This window comes from Podarcis muralis, chromosome 7 (genome assembly GCF_964188315.1).
Source record: "Podarcis muralis chromosome 7, rPodMur119.hap1.1, whole genome shotgun sequence".
NCBI classification, from domain to species: domain Eukaryota; kingdom Metazoa; phylum Chordata; class Lepidosauria; order Squamata; family Lacertidae; genus Podarcis; species Podarcis muralis.
This window is the reverse complement of record NC_135661.1, coordinates 12,923,722-12,946,392: the sequence shown is the minus strand read 5'-3', so window position 1 is coordinate 12,946,392 and position 22,671 is coordinate 12,923,722. Positions and strand designations below refer to the sequence as shown.

The window sequence follows — 22,671 nt, the reverse complement described above, 5'->3', positions numbered from 1 at the left end:
ATCTTCATGAGGCTATGCTGCCAGGACTCTCTCCAGACAGAATGGCTTTAGTGATTATGCATGGCTGAGTGGGATACCTAAAAGCAGCAGTATTGTCACGCCTTGCTGATGATTCCCACCTCCATAATGCTCAAGTACAAAAAGCAGCATCTGAATTTAACAGATTTGTGCACTCAATCCCTTTTCTGCTGCAGAACTACCTAGTTGTGTCAAAGAAAGACCTACATTAAAGAACAAGACAGGCCCACAACAGTAAAACAATGTGTGCACAGAGCCTCTACTACAAATACAGTGGTGCCTCGCAAGACGAAAAGAATCCGTTCCGCGAGTCTCTTCGTCTTGCGTTTTTTTCGTCTTGCGAAGCAAGCCCATTAGCGGCTTAGCGCTATTAGCGGCTTAGCGGATCAGCTGATAAGCGGTTTAGCGGCTTAGCGGATCAGCTGATTAGCGGCTTGGGGAAGGGGGGGGGGAGGAAAAAAACCCTGCAGGAACTCGGAAGACATTTTCGTCTTGCGAAGCAAGCCCATAGGGAAATTCGTTTTGCGAAGCACCTCCAAAACGGAAAACCCTTTCGTCTAGCGGGTTTTCCGTCTTGCAAGGCATTCGTCTTGCGGGGCACCACTGTAGGTGCTTTTTATTCATCTTCCACAATTAGAAATGTGACATTAAACATTCTGTGGAGGTTCCTTTTCTGCAGGTGAGGGAGTCCTTGGATGTGTTCCCCCTACCACTTGTTCCACTAGCCAGGCCTATGCAAAATAAGTTACCCTCCCCACTGCAGGAAAATATCTTTTGCCAGTCTGTTCACTGACACCTCATTTGTCCGAGGATGGACAGTAGCAGCAGAAAGGCTTGGATGTGGGACTAACTTGGCAAACGAGCTCAGGGATTTGCAACCCCAACCCCATTTCTGAAAACATAAGTAGAGGGATCCCTGGTTTCTGACTCAACAAGGCAACATGCTAGTGAGCCAGGTTCAAGGTTCTTGTGTTGATATGCAAAGGCCTGGCAAGTTAATGATATAAAGTATAATTTATTATCCATCTGGGGTAAAATGAGCCATCTTGAAGCTAGACAAAGCCATTCTGAAGAAAACAAACAGACGGAGGCTGGCACAATTAAATCATACAAACGCTACGAACATTTCTGCCCCCAAACAGCAACCAAAGCCTTTAAATGATTTCTTTTAATGGAATTAAAAATGAGAGCTGGAATTCCTGATACAAGTGCAAACAAGTTTCCGTAACTGAAACAAACACTGGAGCATCTCCCATTTTGTTATTTAATTAATAGTGATATTACTCAGTTGGGCTCCTTATGACCAGGTATTTAATGTTACTAGGTCTTAACACACATGATCACATCAACACATCCAAACAATCTGCTATGGCTGTGAATGGCAGCTGCCAGGCTCCAGCCTCCTCAGAGTGCATATGGGAAGATCCCAGGAGTAGACTTCCCAGTTTACTTCAATGGAGATTTATTTCCACTGCACGTGACAGTGTCTGCTCAATCCTAGTGAATGGGGTAGCTTTTGATGCAAACTGGTCCTTCCACACTTGCAAGGAACCATTGGATCAAGTCAAAGACATCCATATACTAGAAATAAGCTTTGATTTAGAAGAAGTTGTTTCCTCAGAAGAAAATCCAGCCACTCTGTAAGACGATTCTCTATAGGAGTCTTTCAGTAAAATTTCAGTGGGTCATTCAATTCTAAGCAGTCCATCCAACCTCTGAGGCCACTCTTTTCTTGGCAGGAGTTGACAGCTGATGCACGATGATTTCACAGGGAAATACAATGTATTTTGCATTATAATATAGTAGGGTTAATTCCTAAGTGAATATGCTTACGGATCCTTTTTGCAGGTTATTTACCTTATCTAGTAAGTACACATGTTAACATTTCCCAACACGATCTCTGGGAATAAGCCGTAATTCTGAGCCATGCTTAAGGAAGACGTTTCCTAATGAGGAAGGGGGGAAAGAAATGGGTTACATGAGAGTACATAAAAAGGTAAGCATAAATCACTGTAAGCCAAGGTAAGGCTTTGGGTAAATGACTTGCTGTTATTAAGTAAGCCATGAAGGCAACTTGTTCTAGTCTGATAGGTCACAGCAGATGCATGTGAACAGTTCTCTGTAATGTGTTAAGACACCTTTGCTGCATTCTCTTGCTAACACCGAAGCAGAGATGACAAAATTAAAGATTCTGACAAGGTTGGTTACAGGAAGCTAAAGAGGTCTGGCTGAGATTTTTTCCAATGTCACTTGCATAGCTCATCTGCAGCATACAGTCATGGGGAAAAGAAAGAGAAAGTATACCCTCTTTGAATTCTGTGGTTTTACAAATGAGGACATAATAACAATAATCTTAGCAGTGATAGTTACTTAATAATATTATTTACTTAAAATTAAGTAAATATTGCACCATGTCATGATGTAAAAATAAAGCCAAAATGGAAAAACCATGTGTGAAAAACTTAAGCACACCCTTACTGCTTCCAGAGGAATTAAGAGGTTAAGTAGCAGATAGCTGCTGCTAATCAAACACCCTTGTTTAATTGATCATAAGCAATTATCATCAGAAAAAGAAAATAATCAGGGTGTTGCAATGACCCAGTCAAAGTTCAGCCCTCAACCCAACTGAAATGCTGTGGAGGGACCTTAAGAGAGCTATGCATTGACAAATGCCAGCAAACGTCAATGAACTGAAGCAATGTTATAAAGAAGAATGGGGCCCAGATTCCTCCACAACGATTTGAGCAATTGATAGTCATACAGAAAAAAATTACTTCAAGTAATTACTGCTAAAGGTGGTTCTACAAGCTATTGAATCATAAGGTATACTTAGTTTTTCACACACGGGTTCTCAATTTTGGCTTTATTTCTGTTAAACGAATCATGACACAGTGCAATATGTCATGTGCTGTTGTTCATCTGAGGTTGTATTTACCTAATTTTAAGACCTGCTAAGGAACAGGCGGTTGTTATTATGCCCTCATATGTAAAACTAAAGAATTCAAAGAGGGTGTACTTTCCTTTTCCTATGACTACATCCTTTTGAGAAAAGGACAGTACTGTATTAAAAAAACTTACATAGAAAAATATTCCATTTTTAAAAATCTAACTGCAAATAACTACTTACCAGCTGTCTGTGCAGGGTTTATCCCTATTCCATCTGTGGGGGGAAAGTAAGTAAGTCCATTAACGCATGGAAGTATTAACCAGCAACTCCTCTCAATAACCAAAAGGAAGATTGCTGTTGCATCACAGAAGCCTACAAACATTGGTAAGCATAGACTTCCTAGGCAGAATCAAATGGAATTTCTCCTGCATTTGTCCTATTAAAATAGATGGAACCTGGACTAGGATTAGTCTTGGACACCTGAAGAGATGCCTGAACATCTTGGCCACTGGCACCAGGCCTACCCCAAAGTTTCCTAAGTTATAGGGGAAAAACACTCACCATTTGTTATGATGGCACTTGTTGCTGCAGGCACTTTGAACTAGTTGAAAAGGAAATATAATACATTTTTAAAAAATATAAACATGTAAAGAAATGCAATAGCAGGTGCAATTTGGATGTTGCCAGAACCTTACTTACTTCTTCTGCAGCAAACTTCAAGACAGCAGTAAATGGTGTACTTTCAGGCACACTCAGTCTACAGAAAACCATAAGTAAGATTTCCTAATTAGTTCCCCAACTAATAAGAAAGAAGCATTCCAGCAGCTACAAATCTCTAGTTAGCAGGTGATTTTCACAATACATTCCCCCTAAAAGCCGGGAGGAAGAAAGGTTGCTACTTGCTCTTCCTGCATGTCCCACTTTTTCACTATAAGGGCAGTTCCACTCAAAACCTAATTCCCCAAATTGCTTGGACAACTGATTGCCTGCAAAGTCAGGTATACATACGGTTACCCCTAAACTCGGGTCCTTTTCGGCCAGACCACACTTTCGCCAGCTGAGCCGTCCTGGAGCGCCCTCTAGCGGTTCCCGGCAGAGGCTGAAAAAACTGCAGCGTCGCAGAGAAAAGCCCCGCCCTTCCGCCCGCTAGAGAATGATGTGTCTCAGCAGCCCGCGCATGCGCACCCAGGAAAGCGAGGGGACTCACACTTTGTAAGGCAGCCGCGGGTCTGAGGTGAGCGTGACCTTAAAGGTGACCTTGGCCCTGCGAGGGGAGAAGGGAGACAGAGCGCGGTTAGCGGCGGGCGGGCGGACAGCACAGACCGAGACGGCGCAAGAAGGCGACCAGCGGACTCACATCTTCTCCTCTCAGGCAGCTCCTGACGCTCCTGCTTCCTGAACCGTGCCTGCGTCACTTCCGGACGCGCCTCTCTTTGACCTCCCACAGAGATAAGAAAGGAGAGACGCGAACCTCATTGGAGCGAAGAGGCCGCTTCTGACTTCTCCATTTGGCGCAACCGAATGACGTCAGGGCTCCTGGGAATCGGAGTCCAAAGCGCCCGGGAGGCCCCAGTTTGCTCTGAATCCGCCTAGCTGCCCCGCCGGCCGCCCGAGCCGGCTTCCTCGGGAGCCGGGCCTGCGAGTCCTCCCGGGGCGGGAGCGGCCTGGTCCCCGCCATGAGCAAGAGGAAGGCGCCGCAGGAGAACCCCAACGAGGGCATCACCGACTTCCTGAGCGGTGCGTGGCCGGGCGGCGGCGGGGGGCCCTTCTCGGGGGAAGGAGGCCTGGCCCCTCCCTGCAGGGGACCCATAAGTGGGGGGGGGGGGGCCAGGGCAGGGGGCGGCGTCCCGATCCTGCTCTTTCAGTTGTGCATTGAAAGTACTTCAGTTGAACAAAATGAAAAGTACATGAAAAGTATAATATATCGCCATGTATGCAAAACTACAATTTCATATACGCTTGTCTAGTATATAGGTGTATGTGTTAAGGTAAAGGTAAAGGACCATTAAGTCCAGTCGTGGCCGACTCTGGGATTGCGGCGCTCATCTCGCTTTATTGGCCGAGGGAGCCGGCGTTTGTCCGCAGACAGCTTCCGGGTCATGTGGCCAGCATGACTAAGCCGCTTCTGGCGAACCAGAGCAGCGCATGGAAACACTGTTTACCTTCCCGCTGGAGCGGTACCTATTTATCTACTTGCACTTTGATGTGCTTTCGAACTGCTAGGTTGGCAGGAGCTGGGACCAAGGAACGGGAGCTCACCCCGTTGCGGGGATTTGAACCGCCGACCTTCTGATCAGCAAGTCCTAGGCTCTGTGGTTTAACCCACAGCGCCACCCGCGTCCCAGGTGTATGTGTTACATATTATCTAAAATACATATATGGTTATAAGTACTTTAGTGTGGTATAGAAATGTTGTTATTATTGTTATTATCATTATTATTATTATTATTATTATTATTATTATTATTATTATTATTTGCAGAATATTGATAGGTATCTTTTCAAAATGAGAGCAGGGGCATCAAGTGATGCCAAGCATAATCCTTGTTGCACTTTCCACTGCATTTCATAAGAAAAAAAATTCGTGTGCTGCAAGCAAATTTTTATTCTGAAAGTTTCAGAACCACTGCTCTGGGCTTTTGGAAGCTGCAGGGCAGGGCTAGAGCAGGGCTGCTTTCACCTGGCAAGTCCCACTTCCTCTCCTGGCTAAGTAGTTATTAAAGGCAAGTCATCAAGACAAACCAGCAGAAAAGGCGGAAGAAATGGCAGAAGCAAGGACAGAACAGGCTGCATGGGGGGCCTTCATGTAGGAAGTGGGTGCAAGGTGCTGAATTATTTCACTTATTTTACTATTAGCACTGTTACTATTTATTAAATTGTACACTGTTCTTAATCTGAAGATCACAGGGTAATTCACAACATGAAGATATAAAATTAGAATACATAATAAAATGAAAACAAGAATAAAAACAAACCATTAACACATGCCCACATGGGGAACAGGTTCACAGCTGCCTTCATTGTGAGACCTGTACCCTGGAGACCACTTTCACCAACCTGATGCCTTCCAGATGTTTTGGACTGCAACTCCCATCAGCCCTGGCCAGCTGGGTTTACAGTGATATCTGTATGTAATAAAAGCATGTAAAAATTTAGAATCTGAGACCATTAACAAACTACAGTTGTACCTTGGAAGTCGCACGGAATCCATTCCGGAAGTCCATTCGATTTCCAAAATCTTCGAAAACCAAACTGCGGCCTCTGATTGGCTGCAGGAAACTCCTGCAGCCAATCAGAAGCCCCGTCGGACGTTCAGGTTCCAAAAGAACGTTCGCAAACTGGAACAATCACTTCTGGGTTTGCAGCATTCAGGAGCCAAAACATCCGAGTTCCAGGGCGTTTGGGATCCAAGGTACGACTATTATGAAAATATATATTTTCTAAATTGCCTGCATAAGCCTGGCAGCTTAGAAAAGTTTTCAACAGGCATTCAAAGGTTGACAAATCTCCCAATTTTTCCTGATTTTGTTCACAATTAACTAGAATATTTTTTTCAGAACTGGCCAACTATGAGAGGAATGTGAACAGGGCCATCCACAAGTACAATGCTTACAGGTAAGATCTCTGCTATCGTCTGATCTGCCTTGGCTTGGAAACCCACCGATTCTTTGGCAAAAGGAGTTTTACAGAGGGCTTCGAAATAAGGACATTTCATAGCATGTGGGCTTGGTTTCTTGCAATGGTGGTACTTTGACACCCCATCCCAGATTTTGACTCTGTTTCACAGCAAATCTCCATCAGCCCCCCCCCCCCACTTCAAAATATGGCTGAGTCTCCAGGAATAAGTGCAAAACAAAGACAGCATCTTAGGAGAACTCTCACCTCTTGAGATAAAGTAAAGGAACATCTTTACTTTTGCAAAATACAAATCCTGTGCAGAAGTGGAAATATAATGTTCTTTATTTCAATATTAGGTGCGCTTTTTAAAGTGAGAATTGAGTGGATGGAGTGACAGTGGGGGTTAGGAGTCTGTTGAATGATTGTCCTTGGTGGGTTGTGGGTTTAGTTTTATGTAGTATGAATGGTTTTGGTAATTATGTGGGGTTTTTATAACAATAATGATATACTGTAATTAAAATGTTATTTGCATTACGGTATATTTGGATGTTTTGTATATGATTTATTTATCTACATTTTAAGAGATATTTAATTCTGTTACTAACAATGTGGAATCAGTAGTAGTAGCAGCAGTAATAGTTGTTGGGTTTGCATGTCTAATTTATATCATATTTTTATACTCAGTCCTTTTTGTTGGGATTTGTAAACTGCTTAGAGACTTCTGTTGGAATATGAAGTGGCCTATAAAGAAAAAAATAATCTGTTTGCCAGCAGACCATGACACTTGGCCCAATAGAAATCTTTACAGGATTGCACTGGAGCTGAGTAGGGAGATCTGCAAAGTGAGTGGCCTGGATGTATACAGTTACTGTCTGCCAAATATAGGAGAGAGATCCTATATTTGAACTTCTGTCTTCTGCTTCTTCTCTATGATTGACTGTAATTTCTGGAAGGGTGCTGCTTTTCAGTGGAACTGCAATGGGGATCTCATGCTGTGTGCCAATTTTGGGGGGCCCAAAATATGACTGTAGATTTTTCATTGCTGCATACAGGAAGGCAGCCTCTGTGATATCGAAATATCCAAGCAAGATCAAAAGTGGAGCTGAAGCAAAGAAGCTGGTAAGTCCCTTAAGAACAGGCAGGTCCCCATTGCTTTTCTGAATAATTCAGAATCGATAAAATTCATCTTCAGATTCTGTATATGTTTACAAATTTTACCACAAATATATTCAAATTTATGGCTTGTAATCTGCCAAAGTAAAAATAAAAACACAATGAGAAAAAAGAATGGGGATTTGTGCTGTGTCTTAGCTTATTATTTTATTATAACAATTAATATGCAAAATTGGTTGTGGTTTAGGTGTTGATGCTAACTTCCTATTTACTTGGAACATTGTTTAAACATTTGCTTGATTGAAATAAACTGTTGTAAAGGTAAAGGGACTCCTGACCATTAGGTCCAGTTGTGACCGACTCTGGGGTTGCGGCACTCATCTCGCTTTATTGGCCAAGGGAGCCGGCGTACAGCTTCCGGGTCATGTGGCCAGCAGGACTAAGCCGCTTCTGGCGAACCAGAGCAGCGCACGGAAACGCTGTTTACCTTCCTGCCAGAGCGGTACCTATTTATCTACTTGCACTTTGACGTGCTTTCGAACTGCTAGGTTGGCAGGAGCAGGGACCAAGCAACAGGACCTTCTGATCAGCAAGCCCAAGGCTCAATGGTTTAAACCACAGTGCCACCCGCATCCCCAGTACATGGGTAAAGGTAAAGGGACCCCTGACCATTAGGTCCAGTCATGGCCAACTCTGGGGTTGCGGTGCTCATCTTGCTTTATTGGCCGAGGGAGCCGGCGTACAGCTTCCGGGTCATGTGGCCAGCAGGACTAAGCCGCTTCTGGCGAACCAGAGCAGCGCACGGAAACGCCGTTTACCTTCCTGCCAGAGCAGTACCTATTTATCTACTTGCACTTTGACGTGCTTTCGAACTGCTAGGTTGGCAGGAGAAACTGTTGTAGAATTGTCATTTATTGGATTGCTGTATTGTGTTTTGAAGCTTATCGGGAGCAGACCATAGTAGTAATGCTGTTTTGATGTACATTACTGTTCGTGTGGGACGCAGGTGGCGCTGTGGGTAAAAGCCTCAGCGCCTAGGGCTTGCCGATCGAAAGGTCGGCGGTTCAAATCCCCGCGGCGGGGTGCGCTCCCGTTGCTCAGTCCCAGCGCCTGCCAACCTAGCAGTTCGAAAGCACCCCCGGGTGCAAGTAGATAAATAGGGACCGCTTTCTAGCGGGAAGGTAAACAGCGTTTCCGTGTGCGGCTCTGGCTCGCCAGAGCAGCGATGTCACGCTGGCCACGTGACCCGGAAGTGTCTCCGGACAGCGCTGGCCCCCGGCCTCTTGAGTGAGATGGGCGCACAACCCTAGAGTCTGTCAAGACTGGCCCGTACGGGCAGGGGTACCTTTACCTTTACCTTACTGTTCCTGTATTGCTGCTCTTGTGTTGTGAGCTGCTTTGGGCATGTTCATGTGTGAAAGTAGCACGTTTTAAAGGAGCTGTGCAACTTAAAAACAAAACCAATGCTCTTGCCCTGCTTCTGATCATCTCAATGGGGCTAGCGCAGAAGAACCACCTGGTGGATTCTGCACTTTGATTGGCTTTGCTGACCGGGGGACAATGGGAATGCAAGTCCCAGGCAGGTGGAGGACTCACCCTCCATGTTGTTATGGCGAATGTTTTATTCTTTACAACATTGTTTTATGTGCTTCACTCTCTTGCTCGCTGTTGTAAGTTAAGTTCCATTTTTTCATTTTTCTTTTCTTTTCTTTTCTTTTTTAAAGGATGGAGTTGGAGCTAAAATTGCAGAAAAGATTGATGAGTTTTTATCTACTGGAAAACTACGAAAGCTGGAAAAGGTAACTAATTGGATTTTTATAACTCTGTTTTGTGCAAGTGGTATAATATTTCACTCTGAAAGTACGTATATGCAAAGTACGAGTATACATATGCAACTTAGTTGGCCTTCTATATTGTTTCTAAATTTCCTACCCACAACATTTATACATCACTTGATTGTAATAAAACCACAAAGAGGTTTACTAAAAGAGTGTGGAGTGTCATTTTGGTTTTTTTAAATGGGGTGAATAGTTTGCCTAATACTTGCGCACACCACCTTGAAATCTCTTGAAGTAAGGCAGTTAAGAAACATTTAATGAATAAAAATAAACTTCCTGTGGGTGGTGCCCCATGCCTGCATGTGAAACTGCCTTGCATACCAGGTGAGGCTGGCTGGCAGACACTCCCTGCCCTACCTGGAGATACCTGATTCATTCTGCACACAGAGCATCTACTCTACTGCTGAAACTACTTGGTCAGATCTGTCCCCATGCTGCACCTTAATGAGTCCCAAACTCTGTCAAGAACAGCTGCCTCTCCTGGTATGCCCCACAGAGGACCTTAAGGTCCACAAATGACAACACTTTGGAGGTCCCAGGTCGCAAGGTGGTTAGATTGGTCTCAACTAGGGCCAGAGCCTTTTCAGTACTGGCCCCGACTTGGTGGAATGCTCTGTCAAAATGGACTAGGGCCCTGCGGGACTTGACATCTTTCCGCAGGGCCTGCAAGACAGAGCTGTTCCGCCTGGCCTTTGGTTTGGACTCAGTCTGACCCTTATGTTTCCCTCCCCTTACAGTTTTGATCTATGGGCTGCTTTTAAAATGAGGCTGCATTTTAAATTGTTTCCCCCCCCCATTCTATTATGTTTTTACTGTAATTTTACTGGTGTTAGCCGCCCTGACCCCAGCTCTGGCCGGGGAGGGCGGGGTATAAATATTATTATTATTATTATTATTATTATTATTATTATTATTATTATTATTACCTCATGTGAAGCTGAATGCTGAAAGATTCAGGACAGATCAAAGAAAGTCCTTCTTCACGCAGCACATAGTTGCACTGTGGAACTTGTTCCTACAGGGGGCAGTGATGGCCACCAACTTGGATGGTTTTAAAAGAGGATTATACATATTCGTGGAGGAGAAGGCTATCCATGGCTACTAGCTACAGTAGCTAAGCTCCGCCCCCACAGTTGGGAGGCAGCAGTGCTTCTGAATACCAGTTGCTGTAAACCACAGGACGGAAGAGGGCTGCTCTTGTGCTCGAATCCTGCTTGTGGGATTCCCACGGGCATCTGGCCAGCCACTGTGAAAACAGGATGCTGGACTAGATTGGTCGTCGGTCTGATCCAGCAGGCTCTTTGTGAAAGCTGACTCTGCACAGTTCCTGGGGAAATCTTCCCCTGCTGCTTCTGTCTCCGCTGCCTCCTGTGCTCCTGCATCCCATCATGTAGCTGGGAGGAGACAAAGGCAGGCGTTGCTTTGGCTGAGTGAACCAAGCAATGTCTCACTCAGGCTTCACAGGAACTGTTTCTCTGCCATAATCTGACTATCTGTTTCATTTGTGCAGTTGGAAACAGCCCGTTCTTTTTCTCCTTCTAGATTCGACAGGATGATACGAGCTCTTCTATCAATTTCCTGACCAGAGTCAGCGGTATAGGGTAAATGTGTGTGCATTTTTAAAACCAAGGGTAGAAATGAGCTTTGAAACCGGGTCTCCTGAATGCATTTGATCTCAAATTTGAGGAGATTGAAATTCACATTCTGCTGCTGCTATTGACAGTGTCCCAGTTTCATAATCCAGCTTCCCCCAGTTTGGTGCCCTCCAGATATTTTTGGATTCTCAACTCCCACCAGCTGTTATTTCCTCCCCGTTGGAAGGCTCTGACATTCTCTGCCCTCCAAGATTCTGCTGTTTTTGCCATTTTAATTCTAAAACTCTTCCACTGTTTGCCCTGGGTCAGCAATCTGTCCCATGGCAGACACATCCTCATGGAGCGAAATTTTGCATGAGATGTTGTGCTGTAGATTCTCTTCAAACTGGTGATGAGCAGCCTTGTTGCTTTGTAGGCCTGCAGCTGCCAGGAAGTTTGTGGACGAAGGAATTAAAACTCTGGAAGGTGAGTCCGCTGTGGCTGTCTCTCTGGTTTGAGGGAACATGCTGCTTATCTGCTTAGGCCAACATGCCTCCATCTTTGGAAAGACAGGGCTAGGGGGACTCTTCAACCATAGCTCTGCTGCCCTATCCATCTCCCCCCTCATCCAATACTCCCTCCCAATACCATCACCCTCTCCAATAGACCAGCCCAGGGATCAAGATCAGAGGAGGAGACCCTCCTTTCTGTTCTGCCACCCTCGGGAGCATCTGGCACCATCACTTGACAGCTTCTATCAGTTGCTGAAGATGCCCCTCTTTATCCCTATCTGTTGAAAACTGAAGGATTTCTTTTGGTGTCCTTTGGTGTTTGGTATGTGAATTACTGTTTTGGGGTGATGGGTGGGGTGTTGCTGGGTTTTTATATGTTCTATATATATGTTTTATATGTTCATATGTTTTATATGTTCTATATGGGACGCGGGTGGCGCTGTGGGTAAAAGCCTCAGCGTCTAGGGCTTGCCAATCGAAAGGTCGGCGGTTCGAATCCCCGCGGCGGGGTGCGCTCCCGTTGCTCGGTCCCAGCGCCTGCCAACCTAGCAGTTCGAAAGCACCCCCGGGTGCAAGTAGATAAATAGGGACCGCTTATCAGCGGGAAGGTAAACAGCATTCCGTGTGCTGCGCTGGCTCGCCAGATGCAGCTTGTCACGCTGGCCACGTGACTTGGAAGTGTCTGCGGACAGCGCTGGCCCCCGGCCTCTTGAGTGAGATGGGCGCACAACCCTAGAGTCTGTCAAGACTGGCCCGTACGGGCAGGGGTACCTTTACCTTTAACCTGCCATTTCATCTCTGGCCTGAGGAAACTGAAGTGAGTTTCCTCCTCCCACTCCACTGTGTGCCCCCTCCCTGTCCCCACCAATGGCTTCCTCATGCTTAGGATGGTCTTTGCCATCTGAAGTACAACCAGAAGCTGCTCAGACAAAGGTCCTTCTCTTTTGCCTTCCAGAAATGCATAAAACTTTACTGTTCAGGACCGCTTTGGGCTGACAAGTTGGATTTTTTTGCCCCTGGCTAAATTGATTTAGATCAACTGGATGGTTTTTCTTTGTTTCTATAACTGATGATTGGTTTATTTTATTTACTTAATTTTGGAGAATATTCTTTCTAAAGCTAATGCAAGTAACTATTTGTATTTCAGGGGCTATTGCATTTTGAGGGAGAAACCCAATTGGTTCTGCAGTAATCAGGCTTGTGACCCACTTCTCCCTTTTGCCTGTCTCCTTGGGATCACAACCCAGAGATCCCAGATTGTTGATATATCCAGTGCCAAGAAAGTTGTGCCAAACATTTCCTCCTCTCTTGAGGGCTGCTTCTAGACTGCACAGCCCTGCACGAGGAGATGCCTCCGTGTGCCCTTTGCGTCATAAGAGTACATTTTCATAGCCAACTTTAAGGAATAAAACAACAACACAGTACAATATAAATAGCAAGAGCAACACAACAAATCCACTTTTGAAAAAGATTGGACTTCTGTAGTCAGAAAAGTGATGGGTAAATGCAGTAATTTGTTCAGGAGAGCAGCCATTTGACTATGATGGGATATAGCCTCTGTCCAAGTTTTCTGAGAGCAAATCAGGACAGTCAGTAAATGCTTCATCTGGAAGAGATAATCATTTAATAAGATGCTTAACTGATTTCATTACTCTGCTCCTTCTAGATCTAAGAAAAAATGAGCACAAACTGAACCATCATCAGCGAATTGGATTGAAGTAAGACCTTCATATTTTCTTCCTCTAAAGGTTCATTTATGGACATTTACAGTTATTTGATGGCACACTTGCATAGAGCTTTTTTTTAATATAATACACTCAGAAGCAACACCATGGCAGATTTTTCATTTATTGCCAAATGTTAATCTCTATACAAGTTTTAGCTACCTTTGTTCAGCAGTTTGTGGTGTTGGTCAGGGTCTGACTTGCCCTCCATGGTTTCTTGATTGAAATTCTGTGATACTGAATTACTTGCAAAATGGGCCATTAGTAGTGAAACATTCATTGTATGGGCAGTAGTGCTGCTGACCAGTTCAAAGATGTGTTTATTTTATTTGTTTTGTGGGAAGTGAATCATAAATTAAATGAAATATCCCAAAAGTGATTAATAATTTTAAAAAGCAACAATAGAAACACATAAAAGCAATTTCAAAATTCAATGGAGATACAGACAGAGATAAAAACCTCCCCATAAAAGGCTTGTTGAAAAAGGAAGGTTTATAACAAAGTCATGTTGAGAAGCAGCATTCATGTATCACTGATATTTTTTGCTGCGGCATATTGCTTGGCCTGTGTCAGAAGTGTTCTGTTTTAAACAATAGCTTTAGCATATTATATCTATCAGATGATAGAAGGTTTTGTTCAATACTTATTCTAAAGCTGACACAATATTGGTATTAGTCACTTGCTGTATGAAGAGTCTAAGCACAACAATCTCAGAGAACAATGCATTACCAGTAGGAACCATACAGAAATCCATATAACACACCCTGTAAAACAGCAGTAAAAAAACTTGGGTAGCAATGCAGAACATATGCGAATTAGTACTTGAATTAGACCTGAATTTGCACTGTGTAACTGGGAGAGATTTATAAGAGTCAGTGGATTTAAATTTCAAAAGAACTTGAAAATTGGTGCGCCCAGGAACACAGTCACTGCTGCTTCCTTATCCTCATTTATTTTGCATGTGCAGGTACTTTGAAGACTTTGAGAAAAGAATTCCTCGGAAAGAGATGTTAGAGATGCAGGTGAGAAAAGCACCATCTTCCTCATTAAGGGGAAAGGCAAGGAGGGATCTGTGGAAGAAAGATCAAATCACTTGATCTCTTTTTGTCCAAAACAGGAAATCGTTTTGAGCGAGGTAAAGAAAGTGGACCCCACATATATTGCTACAGTGTGTGGCAGTTTCCGTCGAGGTGAGTGTCTGTTAGTTGTTGTGGGGCATTGTGTCCTCTCTGGCTTATTCTGAGGTTTCTGTAATGCCTGACTGGGGCAAGGACATGGAACCTTGTTCTGTATATTTGTCTTTAAAAACTTTGTTGATTTTATTTGTGTTTTCTTGGTGATTCTACACTGCTTAGTATTTATTAGTGGGGGGGGGGGAATCTATCATGCTTGAGACCCCAACGTTAGTTATGTCACTTAACTGAGGCAGACGTGGAACTTGTAAAACTTGCAGATATAATAAAAAAAAATAAGGTGCTACTAGACAACTTTTTGCTTTTTATTTTTATTTCGACTGCATCAGACCAACACGGCTACCTACCTGAATTGCAGATCTAACTAAACCTTGCAGACCACAGCAGAGCTGAAGGGTAGAAGTGAGGAAATAAAAACAAAGTTTCTAGGTTTGGCTGGAAAGCAGGGTTCTTATTTTCTTATACTCTGGTTTTGACAGGTGCCGAATCAAGTGGGGATATGGATATTCTTTTGACCCATCCAAACTTCACTTCAGAATCCTCCAAACAGGTGCTTTCTGCAGTCTATTACATTAAAAAAAAAACCCACTCAGAACATATATTTATGAGTTTGGATTACAGACTTCATAAAAAAACAGCAAATACTGGTGTGCAAACATAATACTTCATGAGTTGCATCTGCACAGGCAGGGCAGCCCCAGCCTGGGAATGGTGAGGCAGGACAGATCCCAAGTCCGCCCTGCAATAATATTTCTTCCCAATCCCTAATACAAGGGGTAACCAACAGATGTGCCATCCAGATTTTGTTGGACTCCAACTCCCAAGCACTGTGGGACGCGGGTGGCGCTGTGGGTAAAAGCCTCAGTGCCTAGGGCTTGCCGATCGAAAGGTCGGCGGTTCGAATCCCCGCGACCGGGTGCGCTCCCATCGTTCGGTCCCAGCGCCTGCCAACCTAGCAGTTCGAAAGCACCTCCGGGTGCAAGTAGATAAATAGGGACCGCTTACTGGCGGGAAGGTGAACGGCGTTTCCGTGTGCTGCGCTGGCTCGCCACATGCAGCTTTGTCACGCTGGCCACGTGACCCGGAAGTGTCTGCAGACAGCGCTGGCCCCCGGCCTCTTGAGTGAGATGGGCGCACAACCCTAGAGTCTGTCAAGACTGGCCCGTACGGGCAGGGGTACCTTTACCTTTACCTTAACTCCCAAGCACAGTCAATGTTCATGGCTGATGGGAGTTGTTCACAGCAGTGGAGGGCACCATGTTGGTTACTGCTGCCTAACACAGTCATAAGGCAACCAGAATCCCTAGTTTTAGCAAGAACAATTTTCTTCTGTGCCTCAAATCTTGCCCTATACAGAGAGGGAAAGCAAGCTGCTGCAGCTGCCTCCCAAAACAAGTAGAGTCACCGGAGCAGGCAACAGACAGATCTGCTCCATTGTGGACACCTTCCACTGGGAAGATCTGCTACATAAAAGTCCCTGTCCCTGTTCTCTATTTAGTTATTTGAAAATATTTTTAGACCGCTTAGCACCTATCAATCTTAAAAGAGGAAAAGGCATAGCCTGCCAGCAGTCAAGATAAAACAGCATAAAATGCATTTCAGATTTCACATTGACCAGTGAGATGCAACATGTTGTTGTTGTTGTTTAGTCGTTTAGTCGTGTCCGACTCTTCATGACCCCATGGACCAGAGCACGCCAGGCACCTCTGTCCTCCACTACCTCCCGCAGTTTGGTCAAACTCATGCTGGTAACCTCGAAAACACTATCCAACCACCTTGTCCTCTGTCGCCCCCTTCTCCTTGTGCCCTCCATCTTTCCCAGCATCAGTGTCTTCTCCAGGGAGTCTTCTCTTCTCATGAGGTGGCCAAAGTACTGGAGCCTCAGCTTCACGATCTGTCCTTCCAGTGAGCACTCAGGGCTGATTTCCTTCAGAATGGATGCGTTTGATCTTCTTGCAGTCCATGGGACTCTCAAGAGTCTGAGATGCAACATAGTGCATAACTAACAACTGATCTAGGAAGGTTTGAGTGAAAAGTCATAGTAAGTGCCAGAAGCAAGACGGCATTAGGCCTTATTTCAAGGTAAAAGGGTGTTCAGCAGGGCAGAGGCTCTAAGTTGTTGCTGCTCTTCCTCCCAGCAGCCCTCAAATATTCTGTGCAGGAGGAGAAACAGTTTCTAGACTCCTCCTGACGGCAACTTTGTGAGGCATCTGAATAAACATGACAAGTGTGTGTTGTTATCTACTCATTGATGACAAATATTATTCCTTCTGAAGCCAAAGCTTTTGCATCAAGTGGTCGAGCAACTGGAAAACATCCACTTCATTACAGATACGCTTTCGAAGGGAGACACCAAGTTCATGGTGAGTGTTTTTACTCCGCGTGTCTTGAAAGATGCTCAAACCTGCAGGAGGAGAAGACAGAGAACCCTAAGTAATTGAGTTCTCGCCTCCTTTCTTTAGTCCTTGACAATTGGAATGCCAATTTATGAGCCATGAGAAATTAAGAGAGCCCAGACTTGCCTCTTCTTTGAAATGCTAGCAAGTTTTAAAATTCCATGTCTGTATTGAAGTCAAGGAAACCCCCTTTCATGTTTGACCTCGGGCGGAAGTGCACTTCCTTAAAATGTTCCTATGAAATTCAGCTGTGTGGAGTTGTAGGGAAAGACTTTTTGGCTGCAGAGAATCTCAGGTTTTTTGTTTCAGCAACAGATTCTTTGTCAGGTTGCAGATACTTAATCCCCCTTTGATGTGGGTTTTGCCACAAAGAACAAGGTGAAAGCATCATTTATTTGGAGAGAGACCATCAAGTGTTCTCGTGCTCCGGATGTGTGCTATCAAGTTTCACAGCCAGTTTAGGTGTGTCTCCGCAGGCCTCAGATATCTTGTTCTCAACGTCTTAATTGTGAGTGGCGCTAAAATGGCTGCATTTAGACTGAGCCCTCTGTCCTAAATCTTGACCAAGAAAATGCATGTTCTGTGATGGGTGTGGAAACGTGCCCCCCCCCTTTTTATTAACTTATCTTTGCAAACTCTTGTTTCAACTGACATGCTGTTCCATACCTATTACTTTTATGGGTACATGTGTGGGAGAAACCTAGCTGGCCCTCCAGGGCACCAAAATTGCAATCCTGCGGTTGCTGCCTGTACCTGTCCAAATGGATCTCTGGAACAAGCAGCCCTGCAGCCTGCTTTTGTAAGCAGTTTCTCCCAACCACCCCAGAGATCCTCAGTGCTCCTGTCCAGATCCCAGCATTCGTGAACAGTTTCAGAAAATCACCATTTGGTTCTTTTGAAGCCAAAGAATCGCTGAACTGAAGAGTGTAGGTTTACCTGCAAAATAAAACTACAATCCCAGCCCTATTGGAAGGGTTTTGTTTGGTAGGAAATTCTGCTCTGGAGGAAGCTGCTCCACAAGCTGTTTAGCTTTTACACTGAGTCTCTGTCATATGACACCAGGTATGGGGTACACTGGGGGCAGCATGCTTGATCAAAGGTGTTGGGCTCTAAGGGTGCCTAATGATTTTTGGTGTTTTCCTTGCTTTGTATATCTGTATGTATGTATGTATGTATGTATGTATGTATGTATGTACGTTTTCTTTCTTTAACTTATAGGGAGTGTGTCAGCTCCCAAGCAAAGATGAGGAAACTGCTTACCCTTACAGGAGGATTGATATCAGGTAAATCTCAAGGAGGACAGGGGGCTGGTAACTGCACTGGTATGCTAAAGGTAAAGGTACCCCTGCCCGTACGGGCCAGTCTTGACAGACTCTAGGGTTGTGCGCCCATCTCACTCAAGAGGCTGGGGGCCAGTGCTGTCCAGAGACACTTCTGGGTCATGTGGCCAGCGTGACAAAGCTGCTCTGGCAAGCCAAAGCCGCACACGGAAACGCCGTTTACCTTCCCGCTATAAAGCGGTCCCTATTTATCTACTTGCACCCGGGGGTGCTTTCGAACTGCTAGGTTGGCAGGCGCTGGGACTGAGCAGCGGGAGCGCACCCCGCCGCAGGGATTCGAACTGCCGACCTTTCGATCGGCAAGCCCTAGGCGCTGAGGCTTTTACCCACAGCGCCACCTGCGTCCCATGCACTGGTATGCTAGATGGAATAAATAGTAATACAGAGAGAGAGTGAGAGTGTGTCCTACCTTGGAAGTCAAACAGAATCTGTTCCTGAAGTCTGTTCGACTTCCAAAACGTTCAGAAACCAAAGCATGGCTTTGATTGGCTGCAGGAAGCTCCTGCACATGACAAGAGAGCCATTCTTTGCCAGTGAATGTTGGAAGATTCAGGACAAAAAAAAGAGTTGTTCACGCAGCACATAAACTGTGGAACTGGCTACCACAAGAGGCAGTGATGGCCACCAATCTAGATAGCTTTAAAAGAGGATTGGACAAGTTCATGGAGAACAAGGCTATCAAGAGCTACTAGCCAGGATGGCTGTGACCTTCCTCCCCTGGGAATCTCAAATGAGGAGAGTCTCTTGTGCTCAGGGCCTGCTTCCAGGCTTCCCATTTGGGTGGCCACTGTGAGAACGGGATGGGCACCCTTTGATAAGACCCAGCAGGCTCTCTTAGGTTCTTATTGTGCTTCCCCTCTTGGTTTTGCTCTACAGGTTGATTCCCAGGGATCAGTATTACTGTGGAGTTCTGTACTTCACTGGAAGCGACATATTCAATAAGAACATGAGAACCCATGCTCTGGAAATGGGCTTCACCCTCAATGAATACACAATCCGGCCCTTGGGGATCACCGGTGAGTGCTCATATCTGCTCTTTTAGGGGATGGATTTGAGACTGTCTGTGTTTCTTTGTCTCAACTGCAACCGTGCCATAAATCTTGGCTTCCGGTTCCATTGTCTGCTTCCTGGAAATGAACATCTAGCTCTTGTGGTTCAAAGAGATAGTGAAGAAAAAAGGTGGGTAGGGACAAGGCAATGTTTCTAGTGTCCAGAAGAAGGGGCTTGCTCACTTCCCTGGACTGCTGGTCCTTCTAGGTGAAGATTGTTAGTAGCAGGGCTTCCAAACTGGTCTATGGCTCACCAGTGGCCCACCAGCTTTATCCTGGTGGTCTGAAGGTGTCTGTGGATTTGTGATTGAAGGCAGGAGATGGCACATTCATTGCATTAAATACCCAAAATGATTTTTAATTGTGTTTCTGTTGCTTCTTTTCTTACATACTGCATAGGATTATATTACAATTTGAATTCTATGGAATACAATATATAAGAAATAAAATAATCCATAAAGTAACAGGTAAAAATGATACAGCATCTAGCACGGCCCACTCCAGTTGCTGCAACAGGCAGAAAAATCCCCAAGTGGGGCAGCAAGATCATCAACAATTTTCAGGTGGTCCATTGGTGGGGGTGGAGTTGGGGAACCACTGGTCTGTGCCAGCCTTGCCAACGTGTGTGCCCTCCAGGGCGTGTTGGACCACAATACCCATCATGCCTGACCATTGGCCGTGCTGTCAGGGGCTGCTGGGAATTGTAGTCCAAAAAATCTAGCAGGCAGCAGCTTGGGGAAGGCTGGCCTGGACTGAGTGGCAGTAGCTTTCCAGGTTTTCATGCCTAAGCCTTTCCCAGTTCTGCCTGCAGATGCGGCCAGGGAATTTTCATCTGGAAGTGCATCCAAAGCACATGCTCTGCCTCTGAGCTATGACCCCTCCCTTTGTTGTTTGTACCCTGTCTCCCCCTCCATGACACCCACCCACACCCTTGTCCTCACTTTTTGCATTCTGGAGTGTTGCCCTCTAACAGAGCTGGTTCCACTACCTGCTGACCTGTTGCTGATTCTGCTTTTGCTAAATAGCATTTGTGTCCACAAGAAATGCAATTCGTTTTCTATACTGTTCACATAATACTGATTTTATAACTGTGGAGGGTGTGGAGTGGAGTGCTTTGCCCTTGAAGGTAAACGTCTGAATATATTGCTATATGCCGATGACATGGCTTTAATGGCACTCACCCGAAGAGGCCTACGCAGCATGCTGGAGGGGATCGCAGCCTACTGTTCCCATAACTCACTAAAGATAAACTATGACAAAACAAAAATTGTGGTGTTCACTAGAGCTCGCCACACCTTTAGATGGTCTTTAGATGAACATGTGATTGAACAGTGCCCTTTTTTTAAATATCTGGGTGTTACATTCCAGGCTACATCTAGTTGGTTAGCCCACTTTAAGGCTGTAACCATCCTAACACGAAGAACAATTGGTGTCCTGCTTAGTTTCTTTCATACCCGGGGAGGACAATTGGTGATCCCAGCATTAAGAGCTTTTGTTGGGAAAGCTATTCCCCAGATGTTATATGGGATAGAACTCTGGGGGTGGAACCAGAGGCTGATGGAACGGCTCAAAATTTTGCAAAATTATTATCTCAGGAGGATTCTAGGCCTTCCTCAAGGAACCCCAGCAGCTTTCTTGAGGGTGGAGGTTGGATTACCCTCTGTGTCTGCCAGGGCCCATTTAAGATTCCTACGATTTTACATCAACCTTGCAAATACCTCAAACACCTTATTAGCCAAACAAGCCTTTGTATCTCTTCAAAAGAACACCACTTGGCGTCAAAACCTATCTGAGATCCTGGTTAGATACACCCTACCGGAGTTTAATATCCTCAAACTGTGGAGCCCGGACAAAGTTCTGGAATGGATCCTGCAGAGAGACGCTCTGTTAGATATCACAAAAATACAGAACCCAGGGTCCTCCCACTGGCTTCCCCGACTGAAAACAGTCAAAACCTGCGCCAATTACTTAGCGAATATCACCAATCCCACCCTTCGGAGAGCCTTCACCATGGCCCGTTTTCAAACCATTCCTACGGCCTATCTGTCAGGCAGATATGCAAAAATCCCAGTAGAGCAGCGTATATGTCCTTGTCATATGAGAACCAAAGAGGATCTCATACATTACATGTTGTATTGTCCCATCTATTCGGCCTTCAGGGATGCGATGTTACAAACTATTCCCAAATCAATAGTCAACTCTGAGGACCAAGTAAAGTTTTTACTGGTGGACGCTGATCCACGGATTTCTCACGTGGTAGCAGTCTTTGTGGTGAAGGCTATGAAAACTAGGGTATGGTTCCTGGATGAAACGGTGAGGTCCCTTCCATTGATCTCCTAACCTGTTGCTGTATCTTCTTTCCTGAATGGTGGGGTTTTTTGGGTAGTTTCCTTGCTGGGATAGCATGACATGAATTTTAGCTTACTTTTATAATTTTATTGTTTATCTTTTAACAATGTTTTATGGTATTTTGTGTAAAGGCATGGACCTCACAAATTTAATAAACTTGTTGTTGTTGTTGTTGAGTGCTTTGCCATAAACCTGCCTTCCTACCAGTGGACTTAACTCCCCCATCCCCATTTGCGCTGTGTGTGTTTTCAGGAGTTGCTGGGGAGCCCCTCCTTGTCAACAGTGAGAAGGACATCTTTGACTACATCCAGTGGAAGTATCGCGAGCCAAAGGAGCGGAGTGAATAACTGCTCTCCCAATCCCAGGCCCTTTGAAAAGCTAATTTCTTAGGCTGAGGTGGTGGCAGTCTAGCCTGAGACTGTAATTTATTGCATAATCCTGTTGGGGAAGTGGGTGTGTGGTTCGTTTTTAAATGCCTTTGGAACTTGGCAGTAGTGTGTGCTGAATTAAAACGCTAGCTGGTGTATATTGGCTGTGACTTACCTTCTTTCTGCAAAGCTACAGATTCCCCAGGTCTGTCTTAAGAGATGTATTTTGACCCAAGTGAAAAGGTAAGGCTTTCACATAGCAGTCTGAGGTCTGCTACACAACACAAAGCTGCGGGACTAATTAGCAGTTCAACTTCAAAAAATGTAATTAGAGGAGCAAGTAGGGGCTTGGGAGCTGAAGCCCAGCGCTGTGACTCAGCATTCAAGTACAAACACAGAGGCTTGTTGACTGACTGGAGGGCAGGTGGTAGTTCAGAGGTAAAGACTTGCATCTAAAATAAAGGTGATATTGCTTTCCCTCGCCCTAAGTACTCAGTTTCAGTTGTGCATACACAGAGAATCAGAGTCCTTGAATGAACTTCACCCTTCTCATGCCATTCACCTTGCAAGTGGTCCAGGATACATGCTGTCTTATGGCCTCTACCTCTCTTTCAAGTGGGGTGTGAAAAAGCATTGTCCACAAAGTCAACTCTTATTTCATTCAATTGACTGGAACAATCTAATTGAGACCA

The 22,671-nt window shown here is 45.0% G+C and overlaps 2 protein-coding genes across 3 annotated transcripts; one reads left to right on the top strand and one right to left on the bottom strand.

The window, feature by feature from the left end:
• Positions 1 to 1,017: 1,017 nt before the first annotated feature.
• Positions 1,018 to 4,396, bottom strand: UFM1 (ubiquitin fold modifier 1). Of its 2 annotated transcripts, XM_028741142.2 has the most exons (7): positions 4,263 to 4,396; positions 4,113 to 4,169; positions 3,605 to 3,662; positions 3,467 to 3,506; positions 3,146 to 3,178; positions 1,876 to 1,964; positions 1,018 to 1,767 (listed from the first exon to the last, which is right to left on the bottom strand). In XM_028741142.2, coding segments are annotated over exons 1-6 (258 nt in total). In that variant the 5' UTR covers positions 4,265 to 4,396; the 3' UTR covers positions 1,018 to 1,767; positions 1,876 to 1,896. The 2 variants fall into 2 exon arrangements, with proteins under 2 accessions (XP_028596975.1, XP_028596974.1); XM_028741141.2 differs by having other exon boundaries at positions 1,018 to 1,964.
• Positions 4,397 to 4,483: 87 nt separating this feature from the next.
• POLB (DNA polymerase beta) lies at positions 4,484 to 22,137 on the top strand. The gene is made up of 14 exons (XM_028741140.2): positions 4,484 to 4,642; positions 6,463 to 6,520; positions 7,576 to 7,642; positions 9,361 to 9,435; positions 11,017 to 11,075; positions 11,485 to 11,534; positions 13,227 to 13,278; positions 14,252 to 14,306; positions 14,402 to 14,474; positions 14,957 to 15,027; positions 16,754 to 16,840; positions 18,092 to 18,156; positions 19,090 to 19,229; positions 21,864 to 22,137. Exons 1-14 carry the CDS (start codon positions 4,582 to 4,584, stop codon positions 21,956 to 21,958), a joined length of 1,008 nt encoding a protein of 335 aa, XP_028596973.2. The 5' UTR covers positions 4,484 to 4,581; the 3' UTR covers positions 21,959 to 22,137.
• The last annotated feature ends 534 nt before the right edge of the window (positions 22,138 to 22,671 follow it).

Bases quoted from the DNA above. Each gene is read 5' to 3' on its own strand.
- UFM1 (XM_028741141.2), bottom strand. The intron at 3,663-4,112 runs GTGAGTCCCCTC...GGTTTTCTGTAG, and splicing joins CCGCGGCTGCCTTACAAAGT to ACTGAGTGTGCCTGAAAGTA. The intron at 1,965-3,145 runs GTAAGTAGTTAT...CTTCCTCATTAG, and splicing joins AAACCCTGCACAGACAGCTG to GAAACGTCTTCCTTAAGCAT.
- POLB (XM_028741140.2), top strand. From the start codon at position 4,582: ATGAGCAAGAGGAAGGCGCCGCAGGAGAACCCCAACGAGGGCATCACC. The intron at 14,475-14,956 runs GTGAGTGTCTGT...TGGTTTTGACAG, and splicing joins GTGTGGCAGTTTCCGTCGAG to GTGCCGAATCAAGTGGGGAT. The intron at 16,841-18,091 runs GTGAGTGTTTTT...TTTAACTTATAG, and splicing joins AGGGAGACACCAAGTTCATG to GGAGTGTGTCAGCTCCCAAG.